The following is a 17,492-nucleotide window of genomic DNA, read 5'->3' as shown; positions in this document are numbered from 1 at the left end:
GACAACCTATAGCTCACTTGACAAAAGCCCCAAAAGAGATGATTCAGCTCAGAAGTATTCAGGGCAGTTGCCACAACCAGCACTTTAATCAGAATTGCAAAGTAGTTGAAATTTTTATTTGTCACATCCTTATATTCCTTTTCTGATGCTTCTCTTCCCACTCACCAGCTGCCCAGGGTCTTCAGACTGCCTTTTACCTGGAATCATACCATGCCCTGCACTGCAGTGCTACTCCCCTACATGTTATTCCATCTTATCACCAACCATGATTAAGATTTCTTTAAAACCAATGATAGGTAGGTATAAAGAGAAAGTCAGTCTGGTAAAGTGACCTTGTGTTAGAAACACATGACTTGAGAGGTTGCTGTATCTGTCCCAGGAGCTCTCTTTTTTTGTTGTTGTTTCAAAGACAGAATGCTTTTACTTGAATACATCTCTAAATTTATAATGATCAATTTGAATCTGATTTATGAATTTGGTATAACGTTACAAGAGAGTCATTAGCTGGGAGGATTTGATGAGGAAATACACATTTTTTGAACTAGTGTGAATTTTGATCATGATATAAATTTAAATAAAACTAATTTAAAATTATTTAAAATAACCTTTGCATGATTTTTATTTTAAAGTATTTAGAATTCTGTTTTAAAAGCTTTTCAGTAAAAGCTGGAATTTAAAAATATAGTGGAATCTCTTTAAAACAGTGGTGGTAAAGAATAAGACTGTAATGGTGTCATTATAGACTACCTGTGTCAAGCAGACTTTGTTACACCTAGTTATATTTTTTAAGTCATGGCACACAGATGAACTATGTCTAATTAGCTATTAGTATTATAATAGCATTCTACTTCGTTGTCATTATTTGTCTTTATATTACAACCACACATTTTCACTTATTTCCATCAAAATTTTGTTTCCTTGATTAGGTTTTCTCGTTAGACACGTTAAGTGATTATGACCCTTGCTTTCCCAGCTTTTTCTTTCTTTTGCCCAAATTATGAGAAAGTAGGAGGAGTAGGAAAAAGGTGAGCATAGTAAGGATATGGATTGGTTTCTCCTCTTTTCCTTATGCTGGTGTTAAAAATTGCTCTTGACATAGTAGTACTTACCATGATTTTTTTGAGGTGAAAAAGAGTTTAAAGAAAGATTTATATAAGTAATGAGCTAGGAGGATATTTGAAAAACCTGTAAAAGGTAATGCCCATATTATCCTGCCAAACAGACAGAATACTGGAAAGAAGCATCCTTAGTCTTATCTAAAATACCTCCTCCTATTTTTAAAAGATTGCACAATAATATTTATTAGCTGTTCTTCTCTCTCTCATATGTGGAATGGGTAATGCTGATGCCTTTACAAGCCGACGCTCGTTTGTTAGACATTGTAGTGTGGAGTTTGTCAAGAATACATCTTTAATAATCTGTCCAAGGAACTGGACAGATACCAAAAAAGATATACTATGCAGAGTATATTGATTTCTGAATTTATTTCTCCCTTTCAGTTACATTACATTATAATTGCCCCACACCAAGATTTGTACAGCTATGCAAGAGATGAAAAATCTACAGGTTCAGGGGAAAATGTGATCAAAAATAGATTTTTTATCTGTTTTCTTGATAATAAAAGGGAAGATAGTAAAGATAGAGACCTAAACCCAAACCAAACCAGAACCAACCAACCCTAACCTCAGACTGTTACAGAAAAGTTACCTATTTAAAAATATTTAAAAATTGAAATAGCCTTTTAAAAAGGTTACTGCAACCATGGCGAAACTGTATAGAAGAGAATAAAAAATACCTAGGTGAAACAGTGACTAAAATACCCCAAATCTTAAAGTGTTTATCTGTAATATATTAATAAATGTTTTTATTTTATTTAACTACCTGGTTCCACCTTGTGGTGAAAGACTAGGAAAGGCCATTCAGTTTTTGCATTTTGATTGATTATAGATTGTCTACCCAAAAGCTAAAAAGAGAAGCCTTCTTTGTCAAGGAGTGAATCAGGTCCAAAGAAGTAGACACATTATTTGTACCACCTAGTACCAATGTGGATTAAAAAAAAAACTCTCTATTATTTTATCCATTAATACCTTAAGATGTGTAACTAATACCTTTATTTCATAGTTTAAAAATAACCTAAAGGAGATGAATTCTATGTGGCCTTAATGTTGACTTAACGTAGTACCTTAAAAAACCATAACCACCTTTTTATCATGCCAAATAAGGATATTTCCCTGTTTGACTTAACTGCACCAATTTCGAATTTATAATAATTTAGGTAGAATATGAATTGTAGTTTTATTCTTTCACAACTCCTGAAGAAGTAGTACTGAAATAAATTTGTAATGAAAAAACAACTTTAGATAAGGCAGCTACCTAAGATAATACAATGTTTTTGAGCATTTTTTTTGTGTATTTTAAAAGCATTAATTTTCTTATCAATAATTAATATGTTAATATATTGATATTTATGTTACCTCTATTTTTTCAAGTAGGCTGTCTAAGGAACTCTCCCAGGAGAACCTGACAGCTAATTTTTTATGAACGTACTTGTTTGATGTAAAAAAATTGCATTGAAAAATATTTTAATTTATAATTTTCACTAAAGCAAACTATCCTTCTTCTCGTCACCCAGTTAGTATAAGCCAATGAGGCGATCTCATTTGGGACAAGCCTTCTTTTATTATTTATGTTTCTTTCTAAAGATAGCTGATTGTTTTCCAGAATACTGTATCCTTTAGATATAGAACTTCTTTAAGAGCGGACTGTGAACCCTTTATGTGGCTGATGTTTTGCTCCCTGCTGCAGAGCTCACTAGGATGCCTGCATTTTACCCAAGGTTCATTAATGGAATGACTCTTCCAGTTTCCTTTTTTTCCTGAGGGACCTTTCCTCTATTATTGTGTACAGATTGGGCTCTTGATTTTACCTGTGATTGATTTGTTTTTGCTTAAGATAATAGTTTACAGGGAAGCTTTTATATTGGTCAGAGATATTATGGCCTCATTCTGTTTAAAATTCGTAGTTTTCTTTGTGTAGGAAAAGTTCAAGCTTCTTAACCTGGGATATAAAGCCTCTATGTCCACCGGCGCATCGTTCCAGCCTCATCTTCCACCTCATGCTTCATTGACTTCACCACTGCTTTCCTTCCTTGCAACTCATATGTAGTTTTGTGTGTCCTTGCCTTTTTCCTTTGTTCTTGCTCCTCCCTCCACCTGCAACATTCCCATCTTCTTTGCTGGGAAGACCTCAGACTGGGTTAAGCTCCTCATAGCTTCCTGAGTGTTCTCTGAATGCATTTATTTTATACTGCAATTTCTTGCCTAAATTTCTTTCATTTCAGATTACAGGCTTCAAGAGGTGGCACTCTTATTATTCATCTTTGTACCCATAGAAGTTAAAGGATACCCTGGCATATGACGGATGAATGCTCAATAAATAGTTTGTGACCTGAATTGAATTGCAGCTAAACAATAGTAATATGTTTAAATAATGGGAAGTCAAATTTTTGTGAAATTTGTCTAGATTAACATCAACCACTATAATGTCAGACTTTTAAAAAAGGAAGTTTAAACATTCAGCAAGCAGTTATATAATGATTCTCTTTTCTTCAAAGTTGAATTTGATTTAGCCTATATAAAACCAAACAGTTATAGGTTAACAAAAGGAAATTTTCAGTGTAGTATTTTTGATCAGTTAAGCCATTTAGGTAATACAGACCTGGCATGAGCTGATGTGTTCTCACTCCAAAATAAATTTGAAATATTGTCCATGTCATCGCCAGCATCTTGTTTAGAATTTTTGTTGCCCTTAGAATGTTTTCTAGTCTATTTTACTTTCTTGGGATATTCTTTTAAGTAAAAGATTAGTGCCCCCTAGAGGTAAACTCTAGGTGCAATGCTATATACATATTTTTTTGAAGTACTGCAGAATTCTACGAGAATTGTGTGAAATACAGAAAATGCTGTATCAGCCTTGTTATGTAATTCAAGTTATGTAAGTTAATCCCAGAGTATTTCGTAGTGCTTTTACTTTGCTCATCACTTCCTCTAGCACTATTGATCCAGACAGTTTTTTGTCCCATAGGGAGAACATATCCAAAAAGAGAAAAAGGAATGCTTTATTAAAAACTGAAAATGGAATGTTAGGGATATTGGCGGTTAGTATAGTCATCTGTGAAGGAAAGTTACCAGGCCCAATGCCTATGACTCACTCCTGGGGTAAAATAAAAGCTTTTCTATGTAGGCTTAGCTGTCTACTTTCCCTTCTTTTCTTTCCCTTAAATTTCTTGCTCCATCAGATTGGAACCCCAATTCTTTCCCCTCAGTTCATTCCCGACCACCCTTTACCCATAATGTTGATTTTTAATTTTTAATAGCATCCTCTTTTATTCCATTCATTTGTGCTGAGGAAACTGACTCAGTATTATAAAGTACTTAGCACAAGGTTAGGCATCTAGTAGTAACTCATGGTGTGTGTGTTTTTGTTTATTATTGTTAGTGACATTTGCTTTTCGGAAAATGATATCTTATATTTTGTAGGACGTTTTCCATATACAGTATTTCTGTGGACCCTCAGAATAGTCAGCTGAGACAGGGAAAGCAGGCAGTATTGGGGATAGCCAGTGTCTCTGGATTTTTTTCAAGCATTATAGAAGTTAAATTAGTTTATTTCTGCATTTTCTTCTAAAATTCTTAAGAAATTAAGCCATAAGTCTTAAGAGTAGCTTTTATTTTATACATTTTCTAAGTTGACAGGTCATTGATTTTTTTAAATGATAATAATTTGATTTAAAGATTACAGACTTTTTGTTCTCTAGGTTGAACTAGGAGTTTTCTGTTTTCCAACCTTTATTTTAAAGATAAAAAAAACCTGAAGCCTAGAGAGTTTAGGCTGTTGGTACAAATTCATAAGGCCAAGGGCAGAAGCAGGACTAAAATGTCTTTTCCCTTATCACAGGTTTTCTCTTTTCCTAATTTAGAGGGAGTCTCACTCTTTTGCCCAGGCTGGAGTGCAGTGGCATGATCACAGCTCACTGCCACCATGCCCAGCTAACTTTTTGTATTTTTAGTAGAGATGGGGTTTTACCATCTTAGCCAGGTTGGTCTTAAACTCCTGACCTCATGATCCACCTACCTCGGCCTCCCAAAGTGCTAGGATTACAGGCGTGAGCCACCACACCCGGCCGTCTTTTCCTAATTTAGATTTGCATGGCTTAATATTATTATTTTCCTTCTCTAAACATGTCTGTTTTAATTTTCCTTTGTTGTCACATAAATACGATAGCAGCAAATGACACCTGGTTTTGGAAAGTTTCCCTTATGTAGAGGGATTTGTTCAGTCTGGCAAGTCAAGTTGTGAAATTGCCTTACTATGAGATAAGTGTTCAGAATCACACCCTATCTTTAACTGTCCTGGAGTGAGAAAGACACAAGAAGTGGAATATAGAGTGAAATGTAAGTCTAGTAGGGTGTAGGCATAGTGGACCAGAGAGCACAGAATTCTCAGCACTATTACAATCCTGGAAGGCCCCAACGTAATCATGTGCTTGGATTCTACTGTCCTTCTGTGTACTGAGGATATCAGACCTGCACAATAAAGCCATTTATTTTGAGAGACAAAGCAGCTGGCTGAGGATCAGGAGCTGTATAATATTGTTTATACAGATATAATCTTTTAGTGTTCCCATTCAGGCTCTTTTAGAGTTTGGCTGCTTTCTGGTTATATTGAAGATACACTGAGAAGTACATAGATTTAGATGCATTAATGTACATGACATTCACAAGCTTAGCTTTTCTGCCTTGTTTTTAAGTAGGCCTTAGCCTTATATATTCAAGCTTGTGCCTTAGAACGGGACTGGGTGAATTCTTACAGTGCTCTAATACAAGAGTCCCCAACCCCCAGGCCACAGACAGGTACTGGTCCGGTCCATGGCCTGTTAGGAAGTGGCCTGCACAGTAGGAGGCGAGCATTGGGCCAGCCAGCCTTACCACCTGAGCTCTGCCTCCTGTCAGATCAGTGATGGCGTTAGATTCTCATAGGAGCATGAAACCTATTGTTTTGTTTGTTTGTTTTTTGAGACAGAATCTCACTCTGTTGCCAAGGCTAGAGTGCAGTGGCATGATCTCGGCTCACTGCAACCTCCGCCTCATGGGTTCGAGTGATTCTCCTGCCTCAGCCTCCCAAGTAGCTGGGATTACAGGCATACGCCACATTGCCCGGCTAATTTTTTTTTGTTATTTTTAGTAGAGATGGGTTTTGCCATGTTGGCCAGGCTGGTCTCGAACTCCTGACCTCAAGTGATCTGCCCACCTTGGCCTCCCAAAGTGCTGGGGATTACAGGTATGAGCCATCACATGGCTGTGAACCCTATTGTGAACTGTGCATGTGAGGGATCTAGGTTGTGCTGTCCTTATGAGAATCCAATGCCTGATGATCTGAGGTGGAACAGTTTCATCCCAAAACCACCCTCCCCTGCATCTGTGGAAAAACTGTCTCCCATGAAACCAGTCCATGAGTAGGAAATTGCAGTATTAGTACTCATTTCCCTAAGTGCTTATCTGTTCGCGTACATATCATGCATGTAATAGATATGTTCCTGAAGAGGCCCTTGAAAATTGATTCATCTCTGAAATACAGTTGAGAAGTTGAGAGAGTTGTCATTTCATGGTATCTCAAGGTAAATATTCTAATTGAATGGATAACTCCTTTGTAACTTATTTGGTTATTTACAGGTTTTTCTTTACTTCTTTTTTTTTTTTTTTTTTTTTTGAGACGGAGTCTCGCTCTGTCACCCAGGCTGGAGTGCAATGGCTTGATCTCGGCGCACTGCAACCTCCGCCTCCTGAGTTCAAGTGATTCTCCTGTCTCAGCCTCCCATGTAGCTGGGATTACAGGCACCTGCCACCATGCGTGGCTAATTTTTGTATTTTTAGTTGAGATGGGGTTTCACCACGTTGGCCAGGCTGGTCTCAAACTCCTGACCTCAGGTGATTGATCCACTTGCCTTGGCCTCCCAAAGTGCTGGGAGTACAGGTGTGAGCCACTGCGCCTGGCGTATTTACAGGTTTTTCTAAACAAGGATTGCTCAAAATGTGTTATAACATTTTTTGGGGCTAAATAAAGTATTTTTAAACTTTGTCTTACTTTGGTATTATGACATCAGAGATTCAACTGATATTCCTTGGGAATTAGGAAATCAAAATAAAATGTCAATTTGTAAAGATGGAGACTTGGTTAAAAGTAATTTGATTCACCTTCAGTTTTGCTGTATTTCAAAGGTACTATTGACATGAACAGTTACTTTGTGGTAGAGCTATTGAGCCTAAGCTTAGTATTTATATTATTTGTAGTTAATTATGCCTAGATGGGTAATTGAATATTAAAAGGTTCTGTGACTTATGTAAACAGTGCCAGAACACTGGATGTAAAAGCTGGTAAATTTGATAAGAAATTCCTAAGGGAACTTTTTCTTCATCAATCAAAAACATTTTCTGACACTAACAAAAGATATTGTAAAACATATATATAGAGAGAGTCAACTAAGATAATAAAGTTTTATGGGATTTAAACTATTTTTGGGGACTGAGAGACTTACCATAAAAGTTTGCTTCCAGTTTACATTAGGCCTCTTCTTTGTGTTTGTGTAGTTATATAGTTTTGGTTATAAGCTTAGATCTTTTCATTATTTTGTGCTATATACTCACTTGACATTTTGGAAGTGCAAAGGAGTTGGATTCATTTGTATACAGGGCTTGTGCCATGGGTGAAGTAGGTGGGATTCTGGTTCCTGCCTCTTTCCGGCCCACTTCTTTGGCTCCTTTCATGGGAGTAGCCCAGAATCACTGAAAGGCGAGAAAATGGAAATGTGCCAGTCCACTGTGGAACAGCCATCTTAATACCTGCCTTGACATTTGTCTGTCCAACACAAACCTTGCAGTGGGCCATGTGGTTACTAGAGCTATCCCTACTTGGCAGGCTAAACAAAGCTTTTGGGAAATCTTTGATGGTTTGGGTTCTAAAATCACAGACTTCTAAATCAGGCCTGTGGAACGGGGAAAGCTATTGTAGGTTGAGTGTTGATTTTGTGCTAGTGTTATTTAGTTTTGAAAATCTTCCGTTATAAGAAGACTTACATTGTGCAGAGGAAGGGTTTGGACAGAGGACTTCTAACCTGACACATACGGATTTCAAAAAAATTTTTTGAAATAAGTATAGGCTCATAGGATATGGATAAAATAATATGTAGAGTCTCATACTCTTCACCCAGCTCACATCTATGGATTTCCAAAAATCTTCCTTGGCATCCTTGAACCTGTTTTAGGCTAGAAGTAGAAGATCAACTGCGGGGGTGAAAACTCCACCCTCTCGTTAAGGTGGCACTGGTCACTGTATCGGGAATCATGAATAAAGTCAGGGCATTGTCCGTATTTGAAGAATTGTAACCCCATGTAGTAGTCCAGGTTTATGTTTGTTCTGGTGTCTTAAAAATGTAATAATTTGAATTGTCTTTTTGAATTATTAATCTGAAATTCACTTTTTTAAGTTTTTAAATTAAATTTAGTTTTTAAGTAATAAGCATTTTAAAAATTTAAAAATAGGTACATGAATGAATACCATGTGAGGAATGTTTTCTACTTGTCTCCTTTTTATGTTTAAGAATGTTAAGGATAATTCTGAGTTCTAGGACCCCAAATTTTGCTTTTCTCTTTATAGGTTCGAAAACATGTGAATGATCTCTATGAAGACTTAAGGGATGGACACAATTTGATTTCTCTTTTAGAGGTTCTTTCAGGAGATACCTTGGTAAGTTTTAACTTTCTTATTTTATTTTGAAGAACGTGTAATCTTTTCTGCATAGGACCAGTATGTTTTCAGTACAGACTATTCAGATTTTTGCAGCATTCATCTTTTGAGCTATGAATTCTGCCTGAAAAAGAAGTTTTGGTTAGATTCCTAAGCATTTTCAAACTTCAAATGATGTGAATTTGAGAGATTGAAGCACTTTGATTACTTCACTTATATAATCAGTTCTATAATTAAAATACTATTTTTGTTCTTGCTTCTTTTTTACCTTTGGGTTTTTTTGCTTAGCAGAAGTTGGATGCATAATATAACCACATATTAAAAGACTTACAAATAGCAAGAAAATAAACATTGCTTTCTGAAAAATGATCTAACCCATTCCGCAGGTGTCATTTTTTTTTTTTTTTTGGTGAACATTACTTCCCCTTCTTGTTACCTGTTCTCCTTCATTATGTTCTGTTCATGCTCTTCTTTTCATTTCTGGTCTGTCTTGTGTCTTTGCTGTCCTATCTTCTGTCTGTTATATTCATTAGCCAAGGGAGCGAGATTTTTTGAAGACCTTACGATTGGTGAGTGCAACAGAAGCATGCGAATATGAACAGCATGAGGATGTGGAGGATGAGGATAAGGGGGTAGGTGTCGCCCCCATAACTTGACTAACCTAGCCGTTCCCATGCGGTGAGCGCTAACCTGATAGAGAAGTAACTCCTGGGTTCAGGCTCCTTTTTAGAAAAGCATAGAAAGGGCCAAAACCCACATTGAGGTAGATGTGTGTGTACCAAAAAATTGGATAAAGGAAATATTTTCTCTTTAAATTATCTTCAGAGAGCTAAAATGATTGAGTTATTTATACATTACTGTGCACTGCATGGTAATTAAACAGACTTAAAGTACATGATGGCATTTTAGTTAAACAATTTTATATACATTGTATATAAACATGGAAATTTTACAAGTCTGCTAATTTTTGTGCAAATTCATTCAGTTTCTGGAAGTGATACTTCAAACATGGCAACTATTTATTGCTTTTTATGAAAGAACTTAGGGAATTTTTTTTTAGTATTTAAGTTTCTGCTTTAAACCACACCTCTTGGCAATAGGTATTTGATGGACATGTTTTACCTCTCTAATATATCACATGTATTTAAAAGGGAGATTTAAAAATCCAGTATTCCAACAGAACTCACAGAGCTGTTTAATCTCCGTGACTCTTAGTTGACTGCAGCCTACCTTTGCAAGACAGACGTGCTTCTTCTTTTGTCTTCTACATACCTAGTGCCCCTTGATTTTACTGGAAATTGTGCTTTTGTTGGATCCAGTGGGTAAATTTATCAACATCGTTTCTACTTGTTATGCAGAGCTTACTTTTCCTTCTGTGGTGTGCTGTCTGTTTTCTTATGGCACCTTTGGCTTCAGCAACCTATACATATTGAAGAAGCCAAGCTGTCAATTGTCTTTTTTCTTTTTTACCTTTGGAAGATTTTATGTGATAAATTTCAGCTCCATTTTTTGTATTTTTGCTAAGCATTTCTCAGCTCTGTTTCCTCTGTTTCCTTCATGCTAACTTGTAACATTTCTTAAGGGAAATGGCATTAAGGAAAATAATTCTCATCTGTCACTTTTCCTGAGACTGAGAAAATAATTGTGTCCATCCCCAAGTAGTGTAAAACGAGTATAGAGTCCTTTCTAATTATCGTAGTGTCCACTTTTGTGAAAAAGCTAAAATAAAGAGGAAATATATGGTTTTAATTGGTTTTCTCTCTTTCTCTATCATGGCTAAGTAAACCTTCTCTGTCTTTCTCCTTCTTGGTGATTTTTATACTAACTGCATGCTACTTTATCTCATTTTCATTAATATGCCATATGTATATATATATATATATGTGTGTGTGTGTGTATATACAGTTATAAAAACCCTCTTGCTAATAGTGTTCAATAAGAAGGTAAAATGATGAATGATATTTAATTATTTTTGTGCCTCCATAGCTAAATAATTGTAGGCTAGCATTGTTTTATTACCAAATATTAAGTGTCTGTATATTCTGTAACATCTTCTCTTTTCCTTTTGTTTAAACAAAAAATTTGTCATAAAGTATATGTTTAAATAAAACATACTTGGAAAAAAATCCCTAGTAGTTTACATTCAATCTCAGACAATATAAAGAAATTGAAACCTTCTTAGAAAATCTTATGGCCTTACCTAAACAGTAAATACTGTTTTGATATATTAAGATGAACAGAAATTATATTTAAATTAGCATGGTCTGTGATAACAGAAACTCTTTTTCATACCTGCATTTTTCTGTTCTTAGCCCAGAGAAAAAGGTCGGATGCGTTTTCACAGACTACAGAATGTACAAATTGCACTTGACTATTTGAAAAGACGCCAGGTATGATGTTTTGAAAATACTGTAATCATATAAATATATGTTACTAATACAACTATGTAGAAACATGTCAAGGAATGACAAGGTTAAATTTGCCTGTGAATTGTAACCAGTAAGCTTGTGCTTTGGTGAAGCAAATATTTAAAAATGTTTTTAAACATTTGCTCCCAAGAAGAGAAGTTAATAGTAGGGATAAGCCCAGAGGAATTATAAGTGACTACATTTCCATCTATGTAAGAACTTGTGATTTTCTTTCTGTTTGAATTGGATTGCATTTGCCTAGGAAGTTAATGACATTTTAGTAGCAATAGAATGTTAAGAATGCCTATGAACAGTTCTTAATTGTGGGGAAGCAATACTTCATTTTTTACACTTAGTATATAAAAATAGTTAATTTTTATAAAAATACTTTATATAATACTTTTAATTTAGTATAAGCATTTTTCATACTTAGTAGTGATAAGGCAATATTTTGTTTTTATAAGTAGATAATATTGGAAAATTTATGAGTAAAGATATAACAACATTTCTGACAATAGCCCCCAACTTGCTTGAGGTATCAGGAGAAATCATGGAAAAGAATTAATATATTGGATATGATCTTGACTTGGTGGCATTACATCATAGGCCAAAATATTAGTAATTTTTCAATTAGTACAAAAAAATGCAGGAGAGTTGAAAATTATTGAAGACAGTGAGAGTCAGAGGGGGCAGCAATTTTTGTTTTAATAGTTTGAAAAAAAGGAAGAGGCTGGGTATGGTGGCTCATGCCAGTAATCTCAGCACTTTGGGAGGCTGAGGCGGGAGGGTCACTTGAGCCCAGGAAATTGAGGATGTGGTGAGCCATGATTGCAATATTGCACTCCAGCCGGGGTAACAGAATGAGACCGTCTCAAAAAAAAAAAAAAAAGGCAAGAGAAAAAGGGGGAGAGGGAGAGGTAAACACTAGCTTTTATTATTTCTTCATTATTATTCTTAAATATAATGAACATTAAAATGCTTTTCCCTATTAAATACTAGTAAATCCTCAGTGCTTAAATATTTTAAATGTTATTGTTGTTTGCTCATTATTCATCATTCTTGTGAAAGTTTCCAGATGGATACTTCTGAAATGTTTTCTGGCAGTATTTTGTCCAAGAAGTAAAATGTTAAATATCATAGTATACAATTCTCAGTATTTAAATTCATGATATTAAATGATTTTGTCCAGGAAGTAAATGTTAGGGATCATCATTTGATTTATTTACCTGAATGTACAGTTTGACAGTTGATAAGCTTTAAGTCTGAGTATTATATTATTTTAAAATATTTGAACAGCCTTCCAAATGCCCAGTGACTTATATATTTATGGCAATACATTGATAGCAAAATAATGCTAGTTATTTTAAAACCTTGTAATGGAAATTTGAGAAAATTGTTAGAATTGTTAGGATAGTTTCATACTTAAAAAAGACAAAATTTTTTCTAATTTTAAGATCTCAAATATTTAGGACTTCTCACTTGAGGAGTTGTATTTTTGTATTGACAAGTGAATGCTTTTAGTACTTGCTCTAGAACAGCAGTCCCCAACCTTTCTGGCAACAGGGACTGGTTTCATGGAAGACTCTTTTTCCATGAACTGGCTGGTGGGAGGAGTGGGGGTTGTTTCAGCATGAAACTGTTTCACCTCGGATCATCAGGATTTTTATAAGGAGTGCGCAACCTAGATCCCTCAAATGCACAGTTCACAAATAGGGTTCACACCCCTATAGGAATCTAATGCAGTGGCTGATCTGACAGGAGGTGGAGCTCAGGTGGTAATGCTTCCTGAGCCGCTGCTAACCTGCTGCCATGCAGCCCAGTCCCTATGGTATAGGTTTGGGGGTTAGGTTGGGGATCCCTGCTGTGGAAGACAAGAATGCAATAATACTTGCTCTTTCTTTGTTGTTACCATATGATTTGTAATATAAAATGATTGAGAATAAGGGTAAAACAATATTTAGTTGACTACTGGTGTTTAAATTATTCCATTTTTTCTTTGTATAATTTTAGAATTGCTTTTATGTAGGTAAAGATAACTGGTTCAGGTTTGATAAACAGTTGGTTTTATCTCTTCTTCACATTCAAAACAGGTGAAATTAGTGAATATTAGAAATGATGACATAACAGACGGAAATCCCAAATTGACTTTGGGATTAATCTGGACAATAATTTTGCACTTTCAGGTAAGCCCAAATTTTCTTAATTTCAGCATCTAATTGCTAGTTTTCAGGTGGTTCCTATGAAGGGTGAATGATGCATTCATGTTCTATGGAAGAAAAATAAATTTCAAGCTTCTTTCTTTAAGTAATATATTTGAATTGTTCTTTTAAGCAACATGCTGCTTGTGAATCTGGCAACTAGTTTCCTGTTCTTGATAAACTTAAATGTAGTTTTAAAGACAATGTCTGTTATCTCAGAGTTGGAAGACATATTTCTTTTTATTGACTGGAGACACACTTTTTTTGCTCATTAGAAAGTATTACCTGTTTTAGATACTTAAATGTTTTATGATTAGTCCTTATTTAGAATGTTTTTTAGTAATACAGGTTCTTAGCACTGTCAACTATTGCCTCCTTTGATAGACACTAGATGGCAGCATAATTATAAAGAGATGTGAAGAAGAAAAGTATTCATGTTTTATGGAGAGCTATGCTTTCTCTCTTTAGATTTGAGGAAAATGCAGATTTATTGACTGAATTATTATCTAATAAACCTGAGCCAATTGAGGACCGATTTTGATTTAGTTTTGGGGAAGTGATACATTAAAAAGAATCTTCATTTGATTTAAGGAGATTCCTAACTTTAGAACTTGCTTTAGTTTACTAACTGCTGGTCTGCTTAAGAAATGTTCTGCTACTAGAGGTGGGAAGGAGGGGGAAAAGGGCATGGGCTGAAAAACTACCTATTGGGTACTGTGCTCACTATCTGGGTGATGGGATCATCTGTACCCCAAACCTCAACATCACGCAATATACCCATGTAACAAATCCGCACTTGTACCCCCTGAATCTAAAATAAAAGTTTAAATTATAAAAAAAACCCAGAAATGTTCTGTGTGCAGCACAGAGCCTGACCCACAGTAGGCACTCAGTACATCTTACCGATTGATTACTGTACAGTTGGATCTTGAAGGAGGAAGTGAGCCTTTGCCAGCTTCAAAAAGGACCTGGGGTTTTGAAACAAATCTGGTGAGGAATAAGACTTTTTTAAAGGCTGGGCGCGGTGGCTCACGCCTGTAATCCCAACACTTTGGGAGGCTGAGGCGAGTGGATCATGAGGTCAGGAGATCAAGACCATCCTAGCTAATGGGTGAAACCCCGTCTCTACTAAAAAATACAAAAAATTAGCCAGGTGTGGTGGCATGCACCTGTAGTCCCAGCTACTCGGGAGGCTGAGGTGGGAGAATCGCTTGAACCTGGGAGGCAGAGGTTGCAGTGAGCTGAGATTGCGCCACTGCACTCCAGCCTGGGCAACAGAGCGAGACTCCGTCTCAAAAAAAAAAAAAAATTTTTTTTTTTTTAAAGTTGGCTGAAATACAGGTTACGTAGACAAATGGTGGAGAATAATGTATCCTTGGGGCTTGTTGGGAACAGGATAGATTTGACAGGTATGGAGAGCTACAGGAATCAGAGTCTAGGTAGGTCTAGGACCTGAACAGAGGCAGCTGAATAGTTTCAGCAGAAGGACATTCATGGAGATCCAGGTAATCGAAGGAAAAGGTGTTAGTCAGCCAGACTACAGGGCAGCTAATACAGGTGAATATCCACTTAGCTGAGCTGTTAATATCAGGGAGAGCCAGTAACCAGAACTGGAAGCCAGGACCCCAAAGGACTGAGGGCATTACTGGAATCAAAGATATTGAACCTAAATGAAGGCAATAATTTGGCATGAAGCGCAGAACCAGACCTTGTTATCAGAATTGGGTAAAGTCTAAGTAGAACTGGCCAAAAAGTTGATTTCATACGGAGTTCCTCAGTGGCTTTGTCAGGGATCATTTAATTAGTCCTAAGTGGATCAGATCCTAGAGCTTTTAGCAGAGTTGAAACTGCAAGAACCCCAGACGGGAAAGTCAGAGGTCTATTGGAGAGAATCAATCACTTCATCACCAGCTGGTGAGGTAGGCTGTGTCTGAATTTTGAATGTTAGACGAAGGATCACTGGGGCAATGGAAAGCATTCAGGCTTCGGAGGGAGGTAGAATTAAGTTTCGTTCTTGGCTCTTTTACTTACTGTTGTGATGCCAGTCATGTTACTACTTTGAGCTTAAAAAATGTGTTTCTGTTCATCACTTTCCTTTTTCCGTCCATCACTTTCCATTTTCTGTCCATAAATCTTTTTCAGTGACAGGACCTGTGCTGGAGTCTCTCTGAATCCATTCTGGTTTGGGGGCTGCCTGATTCTCAAATCGTTTTTTGCTCAATTAAATTTTGCTAAATTTTAAAAAATGTGTTTTAGGAAACAACATCCATTAGTTCTATGTAAAATAGAAATGAGCAGAGTCCATAGTGAGAGAGATAAGCTGTGAAGCTGAGGTAGTGATAAAGGTCAGGACTCAGTTGGGGATGCAAAATTGAATAGAAGAGGTCACACTTTGCAGGAAGAAAGAAAGGGACGTGGACACAGGGCATAGAGGGTGTAGGAAAGGGATTTGTTAAAGATAACAAAACTTTTTAGCCTGAGAGATTAAGAAACAATAGACTACTGAGAGACACGGGGGTGATGCTAAGGGGAAAAGCACTTACTTTCTGGGTGGGCTTGATGGGATGGTGGGATATCCTGTGCCTCTATCTGCTGAGCAGTTGGAGACATGAGTGGAGCTGAGAAGCCAGAGGTACAGATATAAACTTGGGGAAGTTATCACTACACAAGTGATCACTGATTTTATCAGAAAGAAGGGATCTTCAGGGGACCCAAGAGAAGAGCACAGATGGAGAAGAGATGGAGCACTAAGGATAAAAATTTGGAGAAGGCCTGCGGGAAAAGATTCTGCTGAGGAAAGAGAAAAAAGGAGCATTTGGAGAGATGGATGAAGTAATAGGAAAATGTACTGATGAAACCAAGGGAAGAGAATTTCAAGTAGAAAGAATGGTGAGCAGTATGAAATGCCACTAGAGACCACAAGAAAATTAAGATGGAGTAGAGGTCAATAGTTTGTTCTAGAAAGAAGACATTGGAGACCCAAGCTCCTGGGAGCAGAGACTAGAAAATAACAAGCCAAAAGGGTTGGGAGGTAGAAGCAGTGTATTTAGAGGCTGAGTTTGAGAAAATTTAAAGCAAAAGTCTTCAAAAAGGAATTATATACTAAGAGAGCCCTTTGGGGTTCAGCTGACTTTGGAGGAGGGAGGAAGACTAGTCACAGAAGTATCAAAAGAAGTTTTGCGGGCCGTGCACGGTGGCTCACACCTGTAATCCCAGCACTTTGGGAGGCCGAGGCAGGGGGATCACCTGAGGTTGGGAGTTCAAGACCAGCCTGACCAACATGGAGAAACCTGGTCTCTACTAAAAATACAAAATTCGCCGGGCGTTGTGGCACATGCCTGTAATTCCAACCACTTGGGAGGCTGAGGCAGGAGAATCACTTGAACCCAGGAGGCAGAGGTTGTGGTGAGCTGAGATCACGCCATTGCACTCCAGTCTGGGCAACAGGAGCGAAACTCTGTCTCAAAAAAATAAAAAAAGTTTTGCTTCTAATATACTGTGGCATAGTGTTCTAGAATCCATTGTATTTTAGGGCTTTAATTATAAGATGATGTAACAAATTATCACCAATATTCATAAATTAGACCAAAATCTATTTGGAATGGAACACATCTATGTTTTGGTTAAATGGAAATGTTCTCTCTTATTTAAATGAAATAACTTTTTTTAGTATGACAATAACTTGAGATAAGAATTGTTTTTTGGTTATGCCAAGATATAAAGATTTATAGCAGTGGTAATCATCCTCACTCAGTGACTCAGCCTTTTTCTCTATACTTTACATAAATAATGGAAGCAATTTCAAAAGACCAATTGTTTTATTTTAACAATATTTGTTATAGCATCATAAATGGAATCTATTTTTCAGTCAGGCTTTCTGAAGGTAAGCATTATCATTACAGTAATCCTATATCATTAGCCACCACATGCTAGATCCAGAGATACTAAGGTAATGAAGTATATTGTTCTGTTTATTGGGAGAGTGTCCATGAAATTAACTGTAACATAGGGTGATGAATATTATTGGTGATATAAATGAAAATAGAAATGTATGGGAAAGGAGCATTGTAGTGGGATCTGAATG

General features: G+C 36.5%; 1 protein-coding gene across 32 annotated transcripts in view; it reads left to right on the top strand.

Annotated features, from left to right (window-relative positions):
* DST (dystonin) overlaps window positions 1-17,492 on the top strand; it is a 497,218-nt gene that overhangs the window by 242,489 nt on the left and 237,237 nt on the right. For 16 of the 32 annotated variants that reach the window (XM_016955718.3, XM_063812480.1, XM_016955699.4 and 13 more), the window contains 3 exons: window positions 8,713-8,802; window positions 11,115-11,192; window positions 13,301-13,393. In XM_016955718.3, the coding sequence (XP_016811207.2) occupies window positions 8,713-8,802; window positions 11,115-11,192; window positions 13,301-13,393 (261 nt within the window). Of the gene's footprint in view, window positions 1-8,712; window positions 8,803-9,335; window positions 9,435-11,114; window positions 11,193-13,300; window positions 13,394-17,492 lie in introns of all 32 variants that reach the window. The other 16 variants (XM_054685902.2, XM_016955692.4, XM_016955716.4 and 13 more) reach the window with 2 other exon arrangements.

The sequence above is a fragment of the Pan troglodytes genome, chromosome 5 (genome assembly GCF_028858775.2).
Source record: "Pan troglodytes isolate AG18354 chromosome 5, NHGRI_mPanTro3-v2.0_pri, whole genome shotgun sequence".
Taxonomy (NCBI): Eukaryota; Metazoa; Chordata; class Mammalia; order Primates; family Hominidae; genus Pan; species Pan troglodytes.
This window is presented reverse-complemented; position numbering and strand designations above follow the sequence as displayed.